Source organism: Scyliorhinus torazame, chromosome 7 (assembly GCF_047496885.1).
Source record: "Scyliorhinus torazame isolate Kashiwa2021f chromosome 7, sScyTor2.1, whole genome shotgun sequence".
Lineage (NCBI taxonomy): Eukaryota > Metazoa > Chordata > Chondrichthyes > Carcharhiniformes > Scyliorhinidae > Scyliorhinus > Scyliorhinus torazame.
Genome location: NC_092713.1, coordinates 32,018,764 through 32,044,971, shown reverse-complemented (window position 1 = coordinate 32,044,971; position 26,208 = coordinate 32,018,764). Strand labels below are relative to the sequence as shown.

The 26,208-nt window shown below is 45.4% G+C and overlaps 1 protein-coding gene across 2 annotated transcripts; it reads left to right on the top strand.

The window, feature by feature from the left end:
* The first annotated feature begins 7,906 nt into the window (after window positions 1-7,906).
* Window positions 7,907-24,861, top strand: gfi1aa (growth factor independent 1A transcription repressor a). Of its 2 annotated transcripts, none has more exons than XM_072510497.1 (7): window positions 7,907-8,110; window positions 11,589-11,738; window positions 12,747-12,944; window positions 13,686-14,083; window positions 17,460-17,597; window positions 19,472-19,637; window positions 24,106-24,861. In XM_072510497.1, the coding sequence occupies exons 2-7, from the start codon at window positions 11,624-11,626 to the stop codon at window positions 24,282-24,284; spliced, it is 1,194 nt and encodes a 397-aa protein (XP_072366598.1). In that variant the 5' UTR covers window positions 7,907-8,110; window positions 11,589-11,623; the 3' UTR covers window positions 24,285-24,861. The 2 variants fall into 2 exon arrangements, with proteins under 2 accessions (XP_072366598.1, XP_072366597.1); XM_072510496.1 differs by having other exon boundaries at window positions 11,511-11,738.
* Window positions 24,862-26,208: the final 1,347 nt, after the last annotated feature.

Sequence of the window (26,208 nt, the reverse complement as noted above, 5' to 3'; positions counted from 1 at the left end):
GGGACAATGTGCAAACTCCACGCAGACAGTGACCCAAGGCTGAAATTGAACCCGGGTCCCTGGTGCTCTGAGGCAGCAGTGCTAATCACTGTGCCACCGTGCAAAATGGTGGAGCAAATAAAATTAGGGATGCTCAAGAGGCTGGAATTGGAGGAGTACAGGGATCTTGACATAATGTAGGAGGGTAAAAAGACAGGAAGGGACAAGGCCACGGAGGGATTTGAAAACCAGAATGAGAATTTTAAAATCAGATGCTGAAGTTTCATTCTTGATTAGAGGAAGATATGAACAGGAGTACGCCATTCAGCCCCTCGAGCCTGTGCCACCATTCAATGAGATCATGGCTGATCTGTGGTGTGGCCTAACTCCATATACCTGCCTTTGTGTCATATCCCTTAAAACCTTTGCTTAACAAAAATGTATCTATCTCAGATTTAAAATTAGCAACTATTCTAGCATCAACTGTTGTTTGTGGGAGGGAGTTCCAAACCTCTACCACTCTTTATGTGTACCAGTGTTTCTTAACATCTCTCCTGAATGGTCTGGCCCCAATTATATGCTTAAGTCTCTGATTTAAACGTACTAAGAGATTAAAATGCTGCCACTAACGTTCTTAGAGATTTTCAATATATTTCCGATAACATTAATGCCACAGTTAAGTGTTCAATATTTCTTTCATTGGTATATTTTTGAGGGCAATCTTTATGCAGGTTAGGGTTTCAGCTCCTGCGTTTCCTATGTGGCTGAACAGTTGCATCACCAGAAATGGTGAAAAAACGTGACTCAATGATGCAACCCGCCAACTGCTGCAAACTGCCTGCACTCTCCTCTATCACATAGCTGCACTCAGGATCATGTGAGTCAGACTTCTACAGAACTCTGTTAAAGAGGTGCAGGGGGGAAAATGTTTCCGATTCCATTTGTTTTGAACGTCTTCCATCAAAAGTCTTACCTTTTATGACATGAATGTAATATCAACACATTCTTGAAATGACAGAGAGAAAGATACAGATGAAAACATTGCAGAACTTTCAAATCTCTCTTTGCTGCTGGACTGTCCTGCTTTGGTTTCATTAAAAGCAGATGGCAGGAGTGTTTTCTCTTCTGACTGAATGGTAAACTTTCACAAGATGTTAGCCCAAACCTGAAGAGAGTTCACCAATATATTCATCCCCCGGCAGTCCTTTGTGTTGCCTTCCCAACTTGTCAGACATCAATCCTTCACTAACCCTGAACTTTGTGTAAAGCGTTTCACGAGTTATTATGTATGATATGCTTTTCTTTATGAGATAAATACACAACACTAATGAACCTTAACCACACATGCCATCATATTGTGAGCGCCACAGATGCAGGCAGTATAGTGGCAACATTGGCTGTTGTTGAATGATTGCTGCTGTTTCTCACCTCCATTGGTAGTTTGTTTCATGTCGTTAATCATTAAGTGATTGTTCATCTGTGCAGTTCAATTTTCAGCCATTTGCTTTTATTTGAATAATGGATTTCGTAATTCCAAACATTGTGGATTCAAGCAAATTGCCTCAACCTCAAATTCTTACTTATTTCTGTTAGATCATCATTGTAGGTAGTTTTCTTCATCTGCCAATCAACAAACCCGAGATTGAGTTATCTCCCTACAATTCTGGGTGGTGCAAACAAGATGAACATTAAAAAGAATTATGGACAGGAATCTACCATCTGATATATCATAGCTTCCCCACACAATCTTGATGCGCAAAGAACCATATTAGGCACCTTGGAAATCTGAAGATGATAGTACATCAGAGATCAGACAAAGAGATATTTTCTAATGCTGCTAAGTAATGCACAGTTTCTGTTTCCATTCTTTATGTCTAGCGCCACGCCTGTGGGGAAATTCAACTATGCTTTTGCCACATGTGGAAAAATTGATATAATTTGGTCCTGCGGATAAAGAGCAACATTTAAAACCGTTTTTCTTCATTTTGTCTTGATCTTAGACATAAAGGAACAGTCTAAATGCTGGAAACAGCATTGAAAAGGACAATGAGACCACCAATTGCCTACCGTCAGAAAACGGTGTTCGGAGTTCTAAACATGTGCCCTAGCATTACATGGGGGCAAATGAGAGGAGACTTGTTAAAAGGTAGTTGACATTACATTCAATCTGAAGTGTTAACCATGAGCATTATTTTAAGCTAAATCGGGATTCGGAGAACCATCCAATCATAGAATTCCTGCACCGCAGAAGGAGGCCATTCGGCCCATAGAATCTGCACCAACCCTCTGAAAGAGCACCTAGGCCTACTCCCCCACACTATCCCATAACCCCACCTAACCTGCACATTTTTGGACACTAAGGTGAAACTTAACGTGACTAATCCACCTAACCCGCATATTTTTGACTCAGGACAAGGGACAAATATATGGACTAATGAAAGACAATTTGAGATTATTGGCTGGGAACTAGTCTTTGCACAAAGAGCCACTGACATGGGAATGGAGTTCCGGAGAGGTTACTGGAGGCAAAATCTCAATAAGTAAGAGAACTTCAGAGCTAATTTGATGTTGTGATAATGGTGCTCCATTGCTTGTCCATTTTCACCTGTCTCCTGCCCTGTTGCTCTGAAACCCACATCCATTTATTTGTTACTTCCAGACTTGAGTGTTCCCCTAGTCAGCCTCTCACATTCCACCATCTGTAATCTTGAGGTCATCCAAAACTCTATCGCCTGTGTAGTAACTCAAACCACATTCAGTTCACCCATCGACTTTGTCCTTGCTAACCTATATGGGCTACCAGTTAAGTGACGTCTTGATTTTGAAATTCTCATTGTTGTTTTCAGATCCCACCATGGCTTTGCCCTTCCTGTTCTCTCTAATGCCCTTCAGCCCTCCAATGCTTTGAGATATATACACTCCTCCAATTCTGGACTCTTGGACAAACCTCGATTTTAATCATTCCACCATTGCCAGCTATGCCAAGTTTCAGAGATGTGCAATTCCCTCCCTGAACGTCTCGGCTCCTCTACCTCACATTCCTACATTGAGACACTCCTTAAAAGCTGCCTCTTTGACAAAGCTTTGGACACCTGCCCTAATATAGCCTCACATGGCTCAGTGTTAATTCTATTTGCTAACACTCCTGTGAAACACCTCGGGACATGTTATTATATTAAAGGCGCTGCTCCCTTCACACCTTTCGTGGGCAGCACGATAGCACAGTGGTTAGCACTGTTGCTTCATAGCGCTAAGTGTCCCAGGTTCGATTTCCGGCTGGATCACTGTCTGTGTGGAGTCTGCACGTTCTCCCCGTGTCTGCGTGGGTTTCCTCCGGGTGCTCCGGTTTCCTCCCACAAGCCCTGAAAGACGTGCTATTAGGTGATTTGGACATTCTGAATTCTCCCTCCCTACCCAAACAGGCGCCAGAGTGTGGTGACTAGGGGCTTTTCGCAGTAACTTCATTGCAATGTAAGCCTACTTGTGACAATAAAGACTATTGTTATTATTATTAAAAGATTATTATTATATTAGAAAAAACAAGTTGAAGTTGAGGTTGCTGGGGCTAAGTATGTAAAAACCATTCGTTCAAAGCCTCCCCCAGTCTGTACTATTCTTTGTGATTTAGGTAACGCTAACATGGATGTATATCTTACTGTGTGACAGTGCAAATGGACCATCTTTATATAAAAATTATTGACTATACAAAATTATATTTGTGCCTGGTGATTGTTTGAACAGGTTGTAACAAGGAGAGTATGGAGATATCTGACCTGGTGCTGGAACCCCAGGATCCACAGAAATGGATTGTGTTCCTGATGCATTAAACACAACATCCTTATTGCAGCTTGCAGCACACAGCCCCTTAACCAACTTCCAGAACATTGACCCTGTGAGATTGATTTTTGACCATCAGATGATGTCTCCAGCACCTTCTTCCATTTATATTGTGCCATAGCTATTCAGTGAATACTGAAGACCCAATTGTCTTAATGTTAACTTGTTATCAAAGTGCTGTTTTGTAGTTTACCTACGATTGAAATAAATCAAAGATTAGATCAGGAGCGGGACGATAAAAGATTGAAGATAATCATCGTTATTGGTTATACTTTCCAAGCAAGTAAATAACTAAATGGGATGTTAAGTACCGCCTTCACACGGCAAATCTTCTGGTCCCGTGATCGTTAATCAAATATTCAAAACTCTGCTATCAGTGGCCAAACTTCGGACCAAGTCCCATTTGCCCAGGTAACGCCTTACATTGGTCCCTGACGCAATTTTTAAATTCTCGTCCTGTTGTTCAAATCCCTCCATTGCCTTTCAAGATCCTCCTTGACCTCAACTTTCCCTATATTCATCCGAAAGCTCCTCCAGCCCTACAATCCTCCAATTAGTCTGTGTCCCTCCAATTCTGGTCTCCTCAAACTAAAGCTCTGGAATTATTTCTCTAATCCTCTCCATATCTCTATCTTTCTCTTTCATGACGCCCCCTAACATGTACCCATCACCAAGGTTTTTGTCCTGATATTTCCTTCTTAGTCTTCTTTTTGACTATGTTTTTCAAAGATATCGTAGAGTTTTCTACTCCATGAAAGGCGCCACATAAATGCAGTTACTGTTGAAGCTCACCTCTCGGTTATATGATGTGTGCTATCCGCTGTTCAATTGCGTATTAAGTGGTGAAAATCGCTATCATGTCTTTTTTGGAGGCGACTTTTACCAATGAGCTAAATGCCTGTGATTCTCAAGTTGACGAATATACATTTTAACATGAATTAGGTTATATATTATTTATGTTGTAGAGCGGGAACACACGAATTAAATACTTCTCAATAACCCTCACTCATTGACCCTCCATTGGGGTTTTTGTTCTTCGGCACCGCGAAAACTTTGGGAATTCTTTGCATAATGTGTGCAGAATGAAAGGCTGGGATGTTCTGGGGCACAGTGTGCAGAGGCAGACTTGGGTGAAATGGTACCCGTGTCACCGACTGGGCGAATAAGCTGCAGCGGAATTCAACGCAACGCGGTTTACAGAGACCTCATTCTGCTATCTGCCCGGTTAACTGATGGGGTTAATGCTCTGGCTAAACACTGAGTGTAAGTGATCGATCTGGACTCTATCCCATGTGGCTGGCGGGGATTCCAATACTGACAAAGTGTGTTTTAACACAGAGGAAGAGTAGCACGTTTGCACTTTGACTCACTAAATGCCCATTATTAGAGTGTAAATTTCGCCAATGTTCCCCCCCCCCTCAAACCTGTAATAAACTCCAACCAAACAACAGCTCCGGCTAAAATCCAGGTGAATAAATGTGTGTGCCAGAGACTGAGATCCCCCCCCCCCCCCCCCCCCCGCCCCATGACTTCAGATGTGTCTCTAACAGAAATCAGAACTTTTCATTAAGCACACACAAAAACTCTCGTTACAAATTCCTCCTTGACGTGTAGACAAATAGTAAAAACAAAAGTACTGAAAGGAGTTGACTGAAAGCTGGTGCTGGGGGCGGAGCGGGCACACTCCACTCTCTGAGGAACATGCTTTCATAGAATGATAGAATTTACCGCCCATCGAGTCTGCTCTTGGAAAGAGCGCCCCACTCAAGCACACACCTCCTCCACCCCATCCCCCTTAACCCAGTAACCCCAATTAACCTTTTTGGATACTAAGGGCAATTTAGCATAGCCAGTCCATCTAACCCGCACATCTTTGGACTGGCTATGCTAAAGTGCTAGTCCAACCCGACATTTTCCTAAGTAAATGTTGTTTCTTCTAAATTCCAACTGTGTTGAGGTCAAGACTCGTTCCTCTTTCCCAGGACCTCAAACAGTTACCATTTTCATAATCCTTATGGGCAGCACGGTAGCACAGTGGTTAGCACTGTTGCTTCACAGCGCCATTCTCATATGAAGCTAGTCTGGCTCTTATTCGCTGACACGATCAAACTTTATTTTTCCTCATTAGGTTCCAGTGGTAAATAGACTGACGCGTGCAGCCAAACTTCATCCGTTGATGAGGTTTGCGCCCACCTTTGATCTTAAACTGGTTTTATCCCGGGGTGAAATGTTGGTTTCAGTGTCACAGTTACATGTATGTTGGTTTCGTCTGTTTTTAAATGCGATCTTGTCAAGGGTGGTAACATCCGCCACATCGACACAGCTTTAGACCAATCTTTGTCGTGGGGAAAACAGTCTGGGCGAGGCTGAAACGTTCCTGGTCCCAATTCAGAAGCGGGCGTGTAGGATGAGCGAGTCTCGCCACTGAGAGGCCATCGCCCTTAGCTGTCCCTGGGAGCACATGGCTGGCGTTAGTCCCGTGTTCAAGGGCAGCTCAGCGCTTCAACGTCACCTGGGTCCTCAATGCAAGTGGAAAGATTCTTGTGTGAAAGTTAAACAGTAACGGGTGCGCCATGAGTGAGAATGAGCAAAGGGTAAACTCTCCAAGTCTGAGAGCCCTAACCAGCCCCCACGCCCACACACACCCACACACACATATACCCCCCCCCCACACACACACACACACATACTGTCATGTGAGAGCACCTTTAAGAAATGGATGTTTATAAATGGGTATGTATATAAATATCTGTAGTGAGAGTACCTTTAAGAAATGGGTGTTTATTACTGCAGTGATGCCAAAAAGTGGGTGGAACGGGGCTGTCCGTCAGCTTTTTACTTTTGTTTTAGGCTGTTTGCTGCAGGGTGTTTTAGATTCGTTTTCAGAGCTGGATAGCTGTAGTCACAGCCAGAAGGTGTATTAGAGTCTCTCTCTGTACAGTAAAGACCGTAAATCGATCCTGGTGATTTAAAACTAATAACTGGTGACTTTAACCTGACGTGCTTCTGGTAAAAGGTGTTTTAAGTCTTATGGATGTTAAAAGGAAAGCTTAAAGGATTACTTAGTGTTGTATTCTTTGGGGGTTGTATTTGAATTAATGGTTGCTAAGATGTTCACTGTATGTTTTAAAAAGGTTAATTTGAGTTCATAGAATAAACATTGTTTTGCTTTAAAAAATACTTTTCCATTTCTGCTGTACCGCACCTGTAGAGTGGGCCGTGTGCTCCCAATCTAGTAAAAGTTGTGGGTCAGGTGAACTCCATGATACACTTTGGGGTTCTCTAAACCCTGGCCCATAACAATGCACACACACATCCACACACACATATACCCTCCACACACACATCCACATACATACGTACCCACACACCCACATACATCCACCCCCCATACATAGCACCCCACACGCACACATAGCACCCAACACACGCCCACATATGTACACATCCACTCACGCACACATACCCCCCCCACACACACCCACTCGCCCACATATACACCCACACACACTCACATACACACCCAACCAAACACCCACACACACATCCAGACATCCGACTACTTACACACTCACGTTCTCTCTCACACACCTTTACACACACCCTCACTCACACACGCACTCTCATCCCCCCCCCCCCCCCCACACACACACACTCTCACACACCCACCGAATAAGTGTGCGCCATGAGGGAGGAGAGAACAAGTCTCCGAGATAACGTGTTCCAGCTCCCCATTGCCCACCGCCAGGAGTACCCCTGTTAAAACTGAAGCAGGTTTGCAGAGTGGGGAAGGGTTTTCTATTTTAAATAAATCTGTGTCGTGAATCTCTTTCTCAGTGCGGAAGTTTTCGGCAGAATGCGAGAATAGCTCGGGTTCTGAAGTGTTGCCCTGCCAGAGAAGCCGCTTTCCACAATAAACCCAAACTCGGGGGGCGGGCGGGGGGAGTGGGGGGGGGGGGGGAGTGAGGATGGTCCTCAGTGAATCGCCTCAATCTGCAGTATCCGCTCTTTTTCTGACTCAGATTACATTGCCTAAAACACAGGAAGTGCTTTTCTTGTGGTTTTCAGAGAAAAACTGTTGGGAGTTACACAAAGCTGAGCAGTTCCCACTCGGTTGGGGTTTAACCCTGTGCCGGGGTCACTGGGATTGCAGTGGTGATGGTGCAGAGGGCGAGGATCCACATTCCCAGCATCATTCCCAGCAACAATATTAACTCCGCACTCTGCTCTTCACCCAGCCTGAGACTCTGAGCACCTCCCTCCCTCCCTCTCGCCCCGGGACCCGCCGCTGCCGGTAAGAAATGCTTTCGTTTATTTATGTTTAATCACATCCTCGAAACTGTACAACCCGGTGCTCAAATCGGTTTTAGTCTCTCTCTCGTATCAAAACTGGGGTGAAGTTTGAAGTGAATGCCATGGTTAGCCCGGCCTGCAGGCACTCTCATGCACTTTGCAGTCAAGCCTGGGCTAGGGGCTCTGCTGCTCTCCACACAGCAATCTCACACATTTGCTACAATTGCAGCTGGGGGGGGGGGGGGGTCCCATTCGGCCCGTCAACCACAACCTTTCCAAAATCTCTTGATGAAAACTCTCCCTTCGGCTGGGTGTTTTTTTCTTGGGGGAGGGGGGGGGGGGGGGGCAGAGATTTTATTAACCGTGGGGGCTCGGTGCTCACAGTGTGTTGAAGGTGTTGAGAATTTGAATGTGTGTGCCTCCAGCTCCGATCTGCTGTAGCTAATGCGTTGCTCAATTTGAACTTCCTGTGATTTTTTTTTTATACCCTGACAAATATGATCATAAAGTCTCAAAGATTGGACAGGGCGATTCAGTGACAAACAAGACAAGGGCTAATTTCTTAATTTTCTTGCTCGAATTCAGAGAGGAGAATAACCTCACTAGATTTGTGCTGGATAAATTAGAATTCCCCTGTTTTATATAAACTGTATTACCGAGCTGTATCTACCACCAGCTCATTTCCTTTCTAACTGCGACGTATCTGTAATTGGGGGGATGTTTATTTCGGGGGGCTGGATTACAGACGCGTGTCTCATTCCTTCATTGATTAACACGGCCGCAGATACACTGACTCTTTCCTCCTGCTAGGGTTAAGTGCCGCGCCGTGTTTAAAACAAGCCCTTGCACGCTGTGACCTTGGCCGGATGGGGCTGAGTGGAGAGGGGTGGATTTTATTTGATGCATGGACTCGAGGCAAATCACGTTGATCAACTGGAGGCTCGGGAAGCATCATCGCTCGCTGCGAAAATGCAAGCGCAACTTGGCTGCGGGCTCCCCGTGAGAAATTGCACAAAGTCACTGAGGAATCTGAAACTTACTACATGACTACTATTGTTCCTCTGGTCACTTACCTTCCCGCCAGACCGCGTGTCAATGCTAATACATATTCACAATTATAACTGGGCTGCATCCAAATGTTATTTGGACGTTTGGTGAAGCCATTAACTGACCACAGAAATCCGTTAACGGGAAAATGAGGCGAAGGTCCTGGCGTTTGGATTATGCAGGTTAGGGTTGATGCTGTAATCTCCCGTCCCAGCTCTCTGCAGGGGATTAAGAATAACCCCCACCCCCCTCTGACCTGTCCCACAGTCAGATGGGTCCTTTAACCCTCTTCGAAATGGCGAGGGGGCAGGGAACTTAAAGCTTAATTGTGACACCCTCGACCTTGTTTGGCCACATCAAGTGTAACAAGTAGGTCAACATATTTATCAGATATGTTTTGATTTCCCCCCCTCCCCCCCCCCCTCTCTCCCCGGCTGCCACTGAAGGCTGGCTGTTCTGTCCCAAATACAGGTGTGGAGAAATCTCACTTTCCCACCATCTGATTGCGGAACCGCTCATTTAATCCACTTTTCATCCGCATTGGCCGCAACAACAAACTTTTTTTTTTGCAAGGTTGCACAACCTGCCCCGTGGATCAGCAGAAGGGTCTTTCCCACCCCCATCCCTCCTTCGTGTTGCAAAATAACTTACGGAAGCGGAGTGACGAAAACAAACACAAAGAGCGTTTGGCTAAAGCGCACTTTGTGAGAATCTCGCCACAAGTCACAACCAGGGTCCAAATACAAGCAGGGCCTTGTGCCCATCAGCTGAAAGGGCTGCTGGAGCTCGCATTGATGGTACAGGCAAAATGTGGGTTCTTTATACTAACTCCAGTCACATCTGACATGCCCATCTTTCATTAGAATGTAAAGTCTGTAACATTAATAAACAGCGCACCCCAATCCTCACGCAGTGAAGAGCAGGGAAGTTATTCCCGGCAATGTCCTGGTCAATGTGCATCCCTTAATCAACGCCGCAAAAACAGACAATCTCATCATTCTCCCATTGGCGTTTGTGGGATCTTACTGTGCTTCCCTGTTCCTGAATTAACAACACTTCTGGGGCTGGTTCAGCACACTGGGCCAAATGGTGGGCCAGCAGCGCGGGTTCAATTCCCGTACCGGCCTCCCCGAACAGGCGCCGGAATGTGGCGACTAGGGGCTTTTCACAGTAACTTAATTGAAGCCTACTTATGACAGTAAGCGATTATTATCATTACTTCGGAGATACATCATTGATTGTAAAGCACTTCCGACACATTCTGCCGCCGTGACAGGCGCCACACAAATGCAAGTCTTCGGGGGGTTTTATTATCATTGTTACTGGTCCCAAAATTTAGTGGGACTAAGTGGAAACATAAAACTGATTCCGAAAGTTAGACACTTCTTTCAATCGCATCGAATGTAAAGATAAACGAGGCGGGTAAATGAGTAAAGGGACCCCTGCTATCGAGTGTGGGTGAAGCTACCACGGGCCCAGGAGCAGATAAATAAATGTCCAAGTCGCTGAACAACATGTTTCTGGCTTTGGATTATTGACTCTCCCAATTCAGCGCCAGCTCCCGGTCTGCTCACAATAAGTTCCAGGCCTCACGCCACATTCGTGAGTTCGGGCTGCAACCCAGAGAGCCTAAACCAGGAGCACAAGTTAGAATCATTCACAACATGCAGTACAACTTTCTTTTTTTTAAACTCCAGCTTCAGTCGGAATAATAAATAAAACATTGCTTGAACCGCAGTGAAATTCGAACCCGGATTAGCCCAAACCCTGTGCTACATCAATAGTTAACATCAGAGTCATTTATATTCGGACCTGCCGGTCACCAGGATGCGGTAACCGCCTCAAATTATCATTCGCTGTCCAATTATTTAGCGACATTGAACATCATTGCTACAGAAGAGAGGTACCCTCAAGTCCTCCAATGATTTATTTTGCCTTTTTTTTGGGGTACGGCTTTGCTGAGGGGGTGGAATTGCAATGTTTGCAGTGGCGGGGGGGGGGGTATTTGCAGATTTCACCTCTGGGTCAATTTCAGGTGCAGGGAGTTTCAGTCCTGTTGATGGTGTGTTGTGTAATAAATAGTGTCACTTATCCCTGGGTGCTGTTAGTTTGATTTCCCAGGGGGTCGGGAGGGGTGTGGGGAGCGGTGTGGGGAGGGGAGGGGATTTCAGGTGAATTTGAGCCTGTGCGATAGGGCATCGCCCTGTCCAATCAGCTGGCGGGGATGTGTGTGGCCAGCTCTGTTGTTGCCACCTGGCGGAGCGACACCTGGGGAATGGGCAGGCCGCCCGCGCATGCGCCCAGCCCTCTCAATCCCAGCCTATATCTAACCAATGATGTGCAATCACACACAGCTCAAATCGGAGGCAAAAAAAACCCAGATTGAATCGCTGCTGGAACTGATTTCCATCTCCCCCCCCTCCTTCTGCAAGCCGCGTCCGAGGACCTGTCCCGCTGAGGCTGTGAGATGCCCCGCTCATTCCTGGTGAAGAGTAAGAAAGCACACAGTTACCACCAGCCCAGGCACATTGAGGATGACCGCAGCAGCAAACTGGAGAATATTCTGGCAGATATCTGCTCAGGTAATTGAAGGCATTTACACAGAGTCAAACTTCATTCCCCACCTCCCCAAACAGAAGTTGCCCAGAGCAAGGGCTCCTTTGTCTATGGCGATAGATTTGACCCTTTTCAAATTTGGCTCGGGAATCTGTGAATGAAAGGTTATGGACAACGTGAGATTTTGAAAGCTCTCAACCTGGATAAAATATGAAGTCCCGAGAGACGTTAGGTAATTTGGACAGTCTGAATTTTCTGAATTCAGTTTCTGAATTCGTCCTCTGTGTACCCGAACAGGCGCCGGAATGTGGCGACTAGAGGCTTTTTCACAGTAACTTCATTGCAGTGCCTATTGTGACAATAAGGATAAAACAAAAAGAAATGTTCGAAGTCTCACAGTTCCCATCCTGTAAATAAAGGAGGAGGGAGGAAGGGGGGGGGGGGGGGGTCACCAGATAGTTGGGATTATTGGTCAATATGTGTGATTGTGAGCTGGATGTAGCTTTAAATATATTTCAAAGAAGCAGCTCTTCCCTTGAGCTGTGCATACTTGTTAAAAAATAAGCCGTTCAGTTTATTAATGTATTCACACCCTGGCATGTTTTATTTTGTGAGTGAAAACATCTTGTTGAAGAGAGAGGTGTGAATAGAGGTTAGAGAGGTTATGTTTATTTGAACACATTTTTAAGTGGGAAGTTTGAAACTTTTCCGAAGCTCTGTAGAAGCGTTTTAATATTTCATATTTAATTGAATCGTTATTTATAAACGTGAAAAACTCTTGGAAGTATGAAAGAGTAATCAATCTAATGTATTATCGAGGCCAAGATGCCGGTTCATGTACCTTTAAGCCTGATATATCTGGCGTAACAGAGAGGGTATTTAGCGCTGATTTATTAACATCTGGGGATAGAATAAAATATTTTTCAACGAAAAAAAATCTGGGATAGCATTTTTTTTTCTCTCTCTCTCCAATTGTATCACCGGTTTAATAAGTTCAATTGGCCTCTCCCACCTTCCCTCGGATGTGCTTACAGAGAGCGGGATATCAGAAGATGCTGCCTATTGCCCAGATGTCCCCAGTGCGGATTCCAAATGCAGATCTTCGCCGAAACCTCAGCTGGTGCCTGCGGCTGAGGTGCTGGAATCTCCGGCGAGCTGCGAGGGCAGTGTGTGTAGCAGAGCCCCGGAGTACGAGAACTTCTGGAGACCCCCTTCTCCATCTGCATCACCAGGTAACATATATACACAGCCCACCAGCAGCCCCAACCCCCGCCTGGACACATACATCGGCGTGTTAGTTAACACAGCAGACCAAATCAAATAGGGGTGAAGGTGATAACAAATTAGATTTCCGACAGTGAGGTACATTTATCATTAGACAAACCTTATCGAATTGCAACGAGTGAAATAGAGAGAAAACAAAAAACAATCCACCACGTCCTAAATGTGGATGTTTTGTGTAACTCTTTCTAACACTGACTCTTAGACAGGCACATGGACAGCAGTAAATTGAAGGGGTGTAGGCGAGATTGATCTTCGATTAGGATAAATGGTCGGCACAGCATAGTGGGCCGAAGGGCCAGTACTGTGCTGTACTGTCTATGTTCTATAATGGTAAACATTTTAATCAGATTGCAAATTTTCGTTAAAAGGAGCGTCTTGAGAACATGTTAACATGTTGATCTCGCAGTTCTCAGGGCGAATATTTCCTAATGCTGAACTGTTAGTTAATAACCTGCTGAAAATTCCCTTACTCCGAACGGGACTTGTCGAATTTAATCGCAGTAATAACACAACGCTCGATTTTAGGGTGTTCATAGACTTCTGCACAGTTTAGTATCAGTGAATTGCATTAACTATATTGCACGCTTCCAATCTTATACATCACGTTTTATTCTTCCTATCAGCAATTAGACATGTAATTATTATGCTGTAATATCACAGGGAATCATTTCTTTTTTTTTCTCGTTTAGTCTCTGAGAAATCTCTCTCTCCGACCATGGAGGAGAGCCATCCATTCGCCTTGCCCTTCAAGCAGTACGGATGGAGCACTTACACCGGCTCCCAGCTGAAGTACCTGGTGGAAAATTACCGCTCCCCGGTTTTGGACAGGAGCTCCGCCGTGGGGCTCTACAGCGAACGGACCTCCGCCCCTGGCCTCTACAAGGACCTGGTCCCCGCCTCTGGTCTCTACAGTGAGCACAATCCGGGCCGTGGCCTCTACAGCGACCTCGGCGCAGCCCCCAGTCTGTACACCGAGCGGGGCTCCGGCTTCCACGAGAAAAGGAGCGAGGTCAAACGCGAGTCGGAGCTGATTTGCACCCGCTTGCTCCTGAACAACGGCTCTTACAAATGCATCAAGTGCAGCAAGGTAGGACAGCACTCCCTGTGACACTGCCTTCCCCACAGGCTCCCCTTGCAAAGAAACCTCCTGCTAATCTGAACTCGGAGCCCCAGTATCCTGCACTGCCCAATCACTGGGTACAGTCCATGGATTTTGTTTTGGGGGAAGGGTTACAAAGTGCTCGTTCCCACTGGCCACCCGATCTAAAGTTACACCTTCCCTGCACTTCTGGGAGCCAGGGGCGTCCTATCCCCCTGCTGGGGATAGGAACGGGAACATTCAATCCAGCCCAGCCTCTGCCGCTATTCAATAGCTGGACTCAATTGAGTCGCCTTTGGTCCCTGACACACTTAAAAGGAACAATCCTCTCTCCACACAGGTAAGGATGTGACCTTGCCTCCCCAGAGCGGTCAGAGTGGGCTTTCAATGCAGCAGTTTGAGGGATCGCGTTGTCATGTCCTGTCCACATTCGGCCTCACAGTGTTTGATGCACGTTTCTGAGCAAGTCATGTTGCACTTTACCCCTCCTTAACTCTTTACACCAACAAGTTATTTTGAGGCAGATTGTGACGATTATGCCGGTGAGATAGGGAAGCTTCTCATTGTCACATAATAACATCAGCTCCAGATGTTTGACTGGCACATCAGGAGAGCATTGGCTTATTTGAGAGAGAAGTTATGGGCTGGAGACACTCGATCGAGGAGGAGACGGCGAATAACGGAGAAATAATGCAGTGGACAGCCAGTGAGCACCTCGTGTTGGCCAGAGGCAGAATGTCCCTTACAAAGAGTCTGAAATATATTGGAATTAAAATTATTATTTGAATCTAAGCAAAGACCCTCCAACTGATCGAAACCTTGGCGATACTACAAATCCCCGACAAGCGTCACTCATAAAACACGTCATATAAATTCGTAGTCAGATTTTTTTATTGGATCTTAATTTAGGGAAGAAATGGAGCTCACGTGATAAACACACCATCAGTTTCATTCTGATGATGTGTCCTCTATGTCTATTGTAGAGTGATTTTGTACTGTCCACTTTAATGTACATTCAGATATTATCGTAATATATATAATGACTGATTTTCTGCAACCAATTGGACATTATTCCCTCAATGCCCCTGTAGTGAGCACATGGCTTTGGGTGGGGTGGAGAATGTACACTTGTAAAGTTGCCACAGTTGTGCGGGACTGGTCTGTCTATCTGTGATTGTTGGTACACTCACTTCTTGTGGACATTATCACACATCTGATTACATGGAGTATTATACCCAGATGTAACTAGTACAATACTGGCAGTTTGCAAAAGACAGGGAGATACAATTAAAGTAAAAGTGAGTATGAACTATGACTCAGAGTCGCAAACAATACTTTCATCTTGGGGATCAGACGGTCTCGGGACCACTTCAGCTTTATTCTCGTGGTTTATCACCTCACTCCCGGTTTCATTACAAAGATTTCTCTGCGGGGGGGGGGGGGGGGGCGTTTTCAACGGCAAAGGCATCATTGTTTTAGTGGAGAGTACAATATGATTTATGACAAGGTCAATTTCCTTGTCCAGTAGCAATCGACAGGGCAATTTATTTGCCTCCACCTTTTCCAATTCTGATCTTTTACACCATGTTAGTGGGGTGCCAGTATGTTTAACATGGGGGATACAGCCACAGCTACAGAATGCTGGAAAGTCCAGAAGGGAAATAAAAGCTGTTGAAAGCACTCAGCGGGTGAGGCGGTAACTACCGAGAGAGTAGGCTCAAAGGTTCAGATCAATGACTTTCCTCAGAACAAGTACTGATGGAAGGTCTCCCATCAACCTGGGGTTGCAGCCATTGTAGGCGAGTGTGCTGGACAAGTTCTCAGTCCCGTCATTAGTGTTTCTATATTGTTCATCCAAACAGCTGGACAACCCCCTCCCCCTCCCACACACACACACACCGGTATGACTCTGCATAAAATAATGTTAAAATAATAATAGTGTTGCAGTTACAATTGCTCATTATAGGGGCTGTTTAGCACAGGGCTAAATCGCCAGCTTTGAAAGCAGACCAAGGCAGGCCAGCAGCACGGTTCGATTCCCGTAACAGCCTCCCCGAACAGGTGCCGGAATGTGGCGACTAGGGGCTTTTCACAGTAACTTCATTTGAAGCCTACTTGTGACAATAAGCGATTTTCATTTCATTTCTCGTATGATTTGATGCCTTTTCCCAAAAAAACCCTACTCGCTCATACAAATAAGATCCTGCCCAAAAGCCAGACAGAGCTGGACAAACTCAGTGGGTCCGGCAGCATCTATACATAGAGAAACAGAGTGAACGTTTTGAGTCGCTTTTCAGGACACATGACACAAGCATGGACCATTTTAATACTCTACCTTCCTCTTACACTCACATCACTGTCCTCGGCCTGCTTCAGTGTTCCAGTGAAGTTCAGTGCCACCTACAGGAACTACACCCTCATTTTCTGATGAGGCTCTTTTCAGCCTTCTGGACTCAACATGGAGTTCAACAGTTTCAGGCCATGAACTCTGACCTCCCCCCTCCTCCCCTTTTGATTGCCAGTCTGTATCTCATTTGTGATCAATCAGAGCTGGTCATTATTCTCTCACTATCACTCGCTCTGGACAAATGTTTTCTTTCTTTCCTCCAACTATTACCACCCCCTTTGCCTTTTGTGCCATAACATTCCTGCCGCCCTCTAACCTAGTCCAGATTTTCCTTCTTCTTTGTCCTCTTCACCCCCCCCCCCACCCCCACCTTTCAACAGCAAAACACCCATCATACTTCTACCTACCTTCAGTTCCAAAGAAGAGTCACTTTGGACTCGAAAATTCTCTCTCCTCAGTCGCTGCCAGACCTGCTGTGTTCTTCCAGCACTTTCTGTTTGATTTCAGATTTGCAACATCGGCAGTATTTTGCTTGTATAAAATTCTGAACAACTTTTTAAACTTTCCCAAAATAAGTGGCTACCTGTAAGTAACCGTGGATGCTTAAATATAATATTTGATAAAAATGATTGAAATCATCATCAAAATTCATATTTTCACATTAGAACCCTAAATAATAACTCATCAACTCACAAATACACACGGGGTGAACCCCTTCAATGTTTTGAATGCATCTTAACAGTTTTTAAATGCAGGCTATTGTATCCTTCCCCCAGTAAGTGATTAGAAATGTTTTCTGATGTGTTTTTGGGTGAAGTGTTGGTCAATCAGCAGTAGTTCCTGGTTTTTGTCTGTGCATGAGATTGGATTAATGCACTGGATGAGCTGCTCAACCCCCAGTATAACTCTGGTCCGCCCTTCACATTCCACAGCTTTGTCTGAGTCTGGTGCCTCTGCGTCCCGGTTAGTTTATTGGTTGAAGGATGCCGCTAACTCCTTTTCCTGCCTTTGCATCAGGTGTTCTCCACTCCTCACGGCCTCGAAGTCCACGTCCGCCGATCTCATAGCGGCACCCGCCCCTACGCCTGTGACATTTGCGGCAAAACGTTTGGCCACGCGGTCAGCCTGGAGCAGCACAAAGCAGTGCACTCACAGGTAAGAGAACGCCTAGCAGCTGGAGCACACCACTTTGAGCATCACCTAACGAGAAACCTAGCACACTCAGGAAGAAGCACCGCTCCAACAGAGTAACGTTCTGTGCATTCGAAACAATGAAATCATTTTTCCATTTACTTTAGAAAGGACGCCTGTATGAGTATTATTGCAGCAGTATTTATTTGCACTGCTCAGCATTGTTCCATGCACAAATGGTAGAAGCAGGCTCAATAATAACTTTCAATGGGGGTTTGAAAAGGAAGAATGTGCAGGGCTGTGGGATAGAGCAGGAGGGCTGGATTGTCCTTTCAAAGAGCTGGCACAGACACGATGGGTCCAGTGGCTTCTTGTGTACTGATTCAATACGTAGACCTTACAATAAGTGCCATTTAAAATAATAGTAATTCCGAGCATTTTTGCCTATTTATTTTTCAATGTCACTTAAAAAATTTAGAAATGGTTATTTTTGAATGTAACCTCAAAGCTGTTAATAATGGTGAAGAAGCACCTGGGAAATCACAATATGATTGGGCAAAATTAACATGACTTTATGGAAGAAAAACCATGTTTGGCAAATCTATAAAGAGTTTTATGGTCATGTACCTAACAGAGTAGATGAAGGAGATTCTAATATAGTTAGATTTTCAGAAGGCATTCAATAAGGTGCCACGCAAAAGGTTACACAAGATTAGGGCTCATGAGATTTGGGGTAATATATCAAAATTAAATGAGGGCTATTCAACAAACAGAAAACAGTGCAGGGATAAATGTGTAATTTTCAGGAGGCAGGATGGCCTGATGGAGATCCATAATGATCAATGCTTGGACCTCAGCTACTTACAACCCATAACAGTAACTTAGGTGAAGAGATGACTGTGATATTTTCAAATTTTCTGATTATACAAAACTGGGTTAGAAAGTAAACTGCGGAAGACATGAAGAGATTGCAATGGGATATAGACTACCTAAGTGAATGCTCAAGAAGGTGGAAAATGGAATACAATGTGGGGAGGTGAAAAGTTATCCACTTTGGGTGGAAGAATAGTGAAGCAGGATATTTGTTTCAAAGGCAAGAGGTTACTAAAGGTTGGCATTGGAAAGGATACAAATCACAGAACGTTAATATGCAAATACAGTAAGAAATCAGGAAGGCATCAGCTTTGTTGCAATAGGACGTCTTGCTGCAATTATGTAGGGCTTTGGTGTGTGTGTAACAAAGGTTCAATAGAATAATTCCTGAGATGTGTTTTGTCCTATGAAGAGTGATTGAGTAGAATGGACCTATACTGTTTAGAAGAGCGTAAGATTTAGAAGAATAAAGGGTGACCATATTGAAGCCTATATAATTATTAACAGTGTGCAAGAGTAGATGCTGTGAAGCTGTTTCTCTATGTTTGACAGTCTCAAATTGGAGACTTAAGACTCAGGACTATGTCAGCCAGAACTGAGATGAGGATAAGTTTCTTCACTCACTCAGAGGGTTGTGAATCTGGCATTTCCTCCCCCAGATGGCTGTGGAAGCTCAGTCCATGGGTCTGTTCAAGACAGGGTTGGATAGATGTTTGAACACTGAAGGGAGGAAAAGAATATTGGGATAGAGCAGAAAAATAGACTTTCAGCAATGATTTTATTGAAAGGTGGAGCAGGCACGATGGGTCGAGTCACCTGCTCCCACCTTTATTTCTCATGTTCTTAATTACCTTTTTAGAACTTAGAAATATCCTCACTGAATTAGACCTTTGTTATTTCTTTACTCTATAAATATGTCTGCATGTCAATTAAACGTGCGTTGCTCAAATAAAATTATGATTCGGGGTGACAGATTGTAGAATCGAGTTTTCATTTAATGTTGCAATTTCATTCCGTTTCATCAGGAAAGGAGCTTTGACTGCAAGATTTGCGGTAAAACTTTCAAAAGATCTTCTACGTTGTCCACACACTTGTTGATTCACTCAGACACCAGACCTTACCCCTGTCAGTACTGTGGGAAGAGATTTCACCAGAAGTCAGACATGAAAAAGCACACCTTTATTCACACAGGTGAGGAGCCGGTAAATGCTTTTTAAAAATTTGTTTGTGGGATGTGGGTGTCGCTGGCTGGCCAGCATTTATTGCCCATCCCTGAGCCCATTGAAGAGCCAATCACATTGCGGTGGATCTAGAATCAAATGTAGGCCAAATCAGGTAAGGACATTAATGAACCAAATGGGTTTTAATGACAATTGTTTCATGGTTATAATTAGACTTTTAATCCAAGATTTTTTTTTAATTGAATGCAAATTTCACAACCTGCCATGGTGGGATTCGAATCCAGAGGATTACCCTGGGTCACTGGATTACCTGTCCAACGACAATACCACTACGCCAGTGCCTCCCCTAATGTGGAGGAGAACGGCCTTTGACTTCCAGTGCAACTTCAAAAAAAAAAAATCAGTGATCTGAAACTGACTAGGAAGGAAAGCAGTAACATTCTCATCATAGTCCTAAGACATAGAGTTTTACAGCACCGAATGAGGCGCTTGGCCCATCGTTTCTGCACTGGCCATCAAGCACCTACCTATTCTAATCCCATTTTCCAGCACTTGGTCCATAACCGTATGTGCTCTGCCCCTTGAGGCGCTCGTCTAAATTCTTCTTAAATGTTGTGAGGGTTCCCGCCTCTTCCATCCATTCAGGCCGCGAGTTCCAGATCTCCATCACCCTCTGGGTAAAAAAGAATTTCCTCAAATCCCTCAAGATCTCTGGCTCCTTCCCTTAAAACAATGGGCCCTGGTTATTAATCCTTCAACTGAGGAGAGGGTGGGTCATGCACTGAATATTCGAGTTCTTCGGAATAATTCTCACTTGACACTCTGATGAATATATATAGGAACCCTAATAATATCTAAAATTAAATGTCCCACGTCAGGAAAGCAACCTTTTGATTTACGAAACCATCCAATTGCAGCAAAGACGGTGGAAAATCGTTTTTGCTTTGAATAGTGGAGGCTTATTTATGTGCGATGAACTCACCCCCGTATCATTAGATCATGAATAATCTCTTTAGGTTTGGCTTGTTGACCTTAAATAACCTGCGCTTAGAAATGATGGGGCTACGGTTTGACATTTTCAATTGACCTCTAGCCTCAACGGCTCTTTTAGCGAGAGAAGGTTCCAGGAAAATACAAAGGCAAAAAAATACTGCAGATGCTGGAAATCTGAAGTAAAAACAGAAACTGCCCGGAAAATCCAGCGGGTCTGACAGCATCTGTGGAGAGAGAACCCGAGTTAGGGGGTGGGGGGTGATGGGATTCCCCCCCCCCCCCTTGTTTCTGGGCTGATCTACTGGGCCCCCTGCTGTCAATGGGATTTCCATTAAATCCACTCCGGGCGGGGCCGGAAGATCCAGCTGTTAAAAAGGGCGGGAAAATCCTAGTTTCAGTTCTGCTGAAGGATCACAATCTGAAACATTCATTCTATTGCTCTCTCCACAGAAGCTGTCAGTTACAGTATTTGCAGCATGTTCTGTTTGTTTTTTTAATTCCAGATCTGCACTGCTTTCCGTGCCCTGCCCCCCCCCCAATACATACACGACCAGCATTCACAAAAGCCCAATTTCCCGTTTGGGTTTTGTGTGTGTTTCATCCTCCATGGTTTGCATTGCAACTCAATGCCGGTGCAATATTGCAATCTCTTTGTGAACAATCCCTGACGAAAGAGACGGCGTTTGGCAATGATTTCATCAATGGCATCTGCTTAATAATTGAATCGTGGCAATCCAATCACTGGAGCTTAATATGATCCCGTCCGCTGTTTATTCAGAGTGTCTGGCTGTAAGATGATTACCTGGTATTATTAGCCTGGCCTTGATTTAGCGGCCGGGGAAAACGACAGGTGAGTCACCGCCTGACAGTGGCCGGGGTTGAGCTGGACTATAGACCTGAAGTGACAATAGCAAACTTTACACATGCAGGGCCGCCGAGGGGATGATCTGATTTCAGGTGAAAAGAATTGCTGGGAATACAGTGGGATCTGTCAGAACCCTTTACTCAGTGAGTGGGCTGGTGGTTACAGTCTGTGTACACTCACCTTTCACAGTCTATCCAATTATACACATGTACCCTTATCCACACAAACCGTTCCGAAAATTGATAAACAAACGTGAAACCAAGACCACAGAGCAGCACACAGCAAATCTGTCAGCATCTTTAATACCGTTCAGCCAAGGCGCCCAGCCACCCGCGCTCTCTTCCAAATGTTTCTGGGACCACTGTGAATTTCCAGTAACCTACTGATCTTATTGAAGATTTTGTTAAATTGTAAACCCCCAGCAGTGGTGCAATTTGATGAATCTCTGGGGGAGGCAGTCGACCCAGTCACCCAGAGACCCAGAGTCACGCCCTGGGAACCACGGGTTCGAATCCCAACAGGGCAGATGGTAGAATTTGAATTCAATAAAAAATCTGGAATAATGATGACCATGAAACCACTGTCGGTCGTTGCAAAAACAAACAAACATCTGGTTCACTAATGTCCTTTAGGGAAGGAAATCTGCCGTCCTTACCTGGTCTGGCCTACATGTGACTCCAGACCCCACAGCAATGTGGTTGGCTCTTAAATGTCCTCAGGCTTGGGCAATAAATGCTGGCCCAGGCAACAGCGCCCACATCCCATGAACAAATAAAAATATCTTGGATAGTCTATTTCCATTCTGAAGATTTACTGAGGATGAAAGTGTGAGACGGTTTCAAAATAAAATAATTTTGTCACCAACCCTATAACGAAAGAAATAAGGCACGCACACAAGGTTAACAAAAATAGTAAGGGATTTATTTTCGCTGGATTTAAAATTACGGTTCAGCAGTCTGCCACGGTTGGGGGTCTGGTACGGGGGGGGGGGGGGGGGGGGGTCATCGCTGGTGTCTCAATCGCATTGCAGCGTTAACCAGGCCGTTGATGGAATAAACCCCAGGCTGACTGAGAATTCATCCCGCCCCAAAATAGACATCCAGCACAGCATTGAAAAGCAGCCGCGGGATCCGCAGAGTTTCCAGCGAACCCAGTGTCTGCATCTCCTTATTTAGCCTCAGCTTTCTCTGAGAAACAAAGCCAGCGAGCTGGGCCAGTCAGTCTGCTACAGCGGGGAAAGTGATCACAGCCGCTGACATTGACATTGTTCTGGTGCTGTTTCAACCAGGAGACGGTCATTTTAAATTAGGTTTTTTAAAATATGTTTGTGCAGTTTGTTTTAACCGCACTAGTCAGAGCAGAACATTGTGCTAATTACAAAGGGAATTAAACCCATTTTCCCGTTGTATTTAATTCTAAGTAATAACAGATTTGCAATAACTTGAGAGATAACATTAGAAAGATTCCTTTTGTGGGGCGCGGGGGGGGGGGGGGGGGGAACTGATGAATATCTTCAGCGGGTTTCAACTTCTAATGTTCCCCATCCTCTCTCTTTTCGTTTAAGTCTTGCAACTATCTCCTGGTGTTTTCCATCTTTTCTCTACAGTCCATGGGACACATTTTCACTTCCCCACCTTTCAGTTTTAATAGCCAGCATTGGAACAGGGAAACATTGAAATTATTGGGAAAGGGTTGGTCAAATGCAGAACGTGTAACGGGGCACATTATCATAGACTTTACAGTGCAGAAGGAGGCCATTCGGCCCATCGAGTCTGCACCGGCTCTTGGAAAGAGCACCCTACCCAAGCCACGCCACACCTCCACCCTATCCCCATAACCCAGTAACCCCACCCAACACTAAGGGCAATTTTAGACACTAAGGGCAATTTATCAAGGCCAATCCACCTAACCTGCACATCTTTGGAACCGGAGCACCCAGAGGTCAATTACTAGGGGTCATAGGTTTACGATGCAAGGGGCAAGGTTTAGAGTAGATGTACGAGGCAAGTTTTTTACGCAGAGGGTAGTGGGTGCCTGGAACTCGCTGCCGGAGGAGGTGGTGGAAGCAGGGACGATAATGACATTTAAGGGGCATCTTGACAAATACATGAATAGGATGGGAATAGAGGGATACGGACCCAGGAAATGTAGAAGATTGTAGTTTAGTCGGGCAGCATGGTCGGCACGGGCTTGGAGGGCCGAAGGGCCTGTTCCTGTGCTGTACATTTCTTTGTTTGTTCTTGTTTTGAAACCCACGCACACACGGGGAGAACGTGCAGACTCCGCACAGTGACCCGGGAATCGAACCTGGGACCCTGGAGCTATGAAGCAACAATGCTAACCACTACGCTACCGTGCTGCCCTACCATTCTGCAGGAAACTATTTCTGATTTCACTACAGCTGGTCTGTTTTCCGTGAGAAGAGATATTTCGTTTCTTTTTGATTCATTCACTATATCTCGGCGGAAAATGATGTTCCCTGTGAAATGTGCCGCCGTGGTTTATTCAATAAGGGGGAGATGTGAATTATTGAAGGGGATTAGTGAAGTTGCGGTCAGTGTGTGTGTTGGGAAAAGCAGTGCTATCCCTCAGTAGTGACCCTCTTCCCTTTACCTTGCAGGAGAAAAACCCCACAAGTGCCAGGTGTGTGGCAAAGCGTTCAGCCAGAGCTCCAACCTGATCACACACAGCCGCAAGCACACTGGCTTCAAGCCGTTCGGCTGTGATCTGTGCGGGAAAGGCTTCCAGAGGAAGGTGGACCTCCGAAGGCACCGGGAGACCCAGCACGATATAAAATAGGCAGCGGCGGTGGCGAGAAACTAGCCTCGACAGCTGGGTGTCAGGAACCAGCTTTCTAACCAACTCCTGCCAGGATGTGCACTGCTGTGACTGGGGCCACTCCTAGCGCCCGTGTGGCCCCCTCCTTGTACCATGAAGATTCAGACTGAGTCCCCGGGGCAGTTTTACACGTGTACAAAATGTGCCTTCCCTATGTTGAAGGCGAGATTCCGCCTCGGTAAATTAGACTTGTAACTTTAATTTAAAAAAAAACCCAACCCTGTTCGACATTCTTGCAGTGTTAAAAAAAGGTGACGCGTATTCACTTATTAAGTGGAAACTTTAATTGTTCAATCTCCCGTTGCCTTTGAAAACGTTTAGTCGATTGCACGCATGGACCCAAACTCCCGGCTGGGCTTGTTTACATTGAGCTGACCAATAGGCGGGTTTTCCGACAAGTGTTTGCTGAGGATGGATGAAAAACCCTCCTTCTTCCCGCCCAGCGAGCCAGGAGACCTCACCCCAGTTTGACCCTCAAGTCATGTGTGCAGCAGCAGATCAAGGTGTTACCCTACTCAGCATCCAGGTCTGGGGGGGGGGGGGGGGGCTGGAACGGTTCCACCCAACTGAACACAAATATATTTTTGTAAATAGTTTAATCCAATAGTTACTCATGAGGAGGCCATTCGGCCCCTAGAGGCTGCCCCTCCACTCATTATCATGCAGGCTAATCATCAAGTACAATACCATTTTCCCACCTTACCCTCTCCCCCATATCCCTTGATCCCTTTAGCCCCACGAGCTAGATCTAATTCCTCCATGAAATCACACAATTGATGTTCTAGAGGGAACATAGAATTAATTAATTATTGGAATAAAGCCATAACTCATTCTCGTTCCTCAAGAATGTATTTCTGGGTCCTATAGCAGGCGGGGGTTGGAAGGTAGTGGAGCTGTGGGTTGGAACTGGGGGTTCAGGGAGGCAATGGGATTTTGGGCTGGATTTTGGCCATGTACTCAGAGTTAAAATCGGGCCCTCCACCTGGGGGGTAAAAAACAGCAATGCGGATCTGAACCACAAAGCTACAACAAAAATCAAATATCACTTTAGGCAAAAGTCATTAAATAATAGAAAGGGCGCTGCTGTCAATTCGGGAGCCGCTTAGTTGCAGAAACCTCTGTCCATGCACAATAGTAACAGTCAGCAGTTGCTTAGACAGCATTTGGGTGCAGTTCAGCAAGGATTGGCACCAGTTTGGTCATTTTCCCATTGAGCCAACAGCTCGGGGCTGCAATGAACTGGACAGACTATTAAACCGTCTTTCAATATTTGTATTTTTCTGGTCCAACTTTAATGAGTGTAACATTATAATCTATTCCACTTTATTTATTCGCGAGATATGAAATAAACGGAGAAATTTAGTAGAACTTGTAGTCTTCGATTTGTATCCCGTCGTCTTTTAGACCTGATTCAAAGCCTAACCTTACGAATTAAACTGGGAGTGGGGGGGGGGGGGGTGGATGTTCAGAACCTTGTACGATTTTGTTAAATTAGAGACAATTTCTCTCATCAATGAAGCGAAGCGGAGAAAAAGGAACCATTGCAAGAAATTGAATGCAGTGCAGTTTCTAAAGGTGGATACATTTCCATTGTTTCGGAGGAGGCACAAAATAAAGCAACACACGGGGATGGGTGGGAGGGGGATGGACAGGACACATCACTGATGGGGGGGGGGGGGGTGGAGGGTGGACAGTACACTGATGGGGGAGGGGGGTGGAGGGTGGACAGGACACTTCACTGGTGGAGGGTGGACAGGACACTTCACTGGTGGAGGGTGGACAGGACACTTCACTGGTGGAGGGTGGACAGGACACTTCACTGATGGGGAGGGGGTGGAGGGTGGACAGTACATATCATTGATGTTGATCATCTTGCGAAATTTGA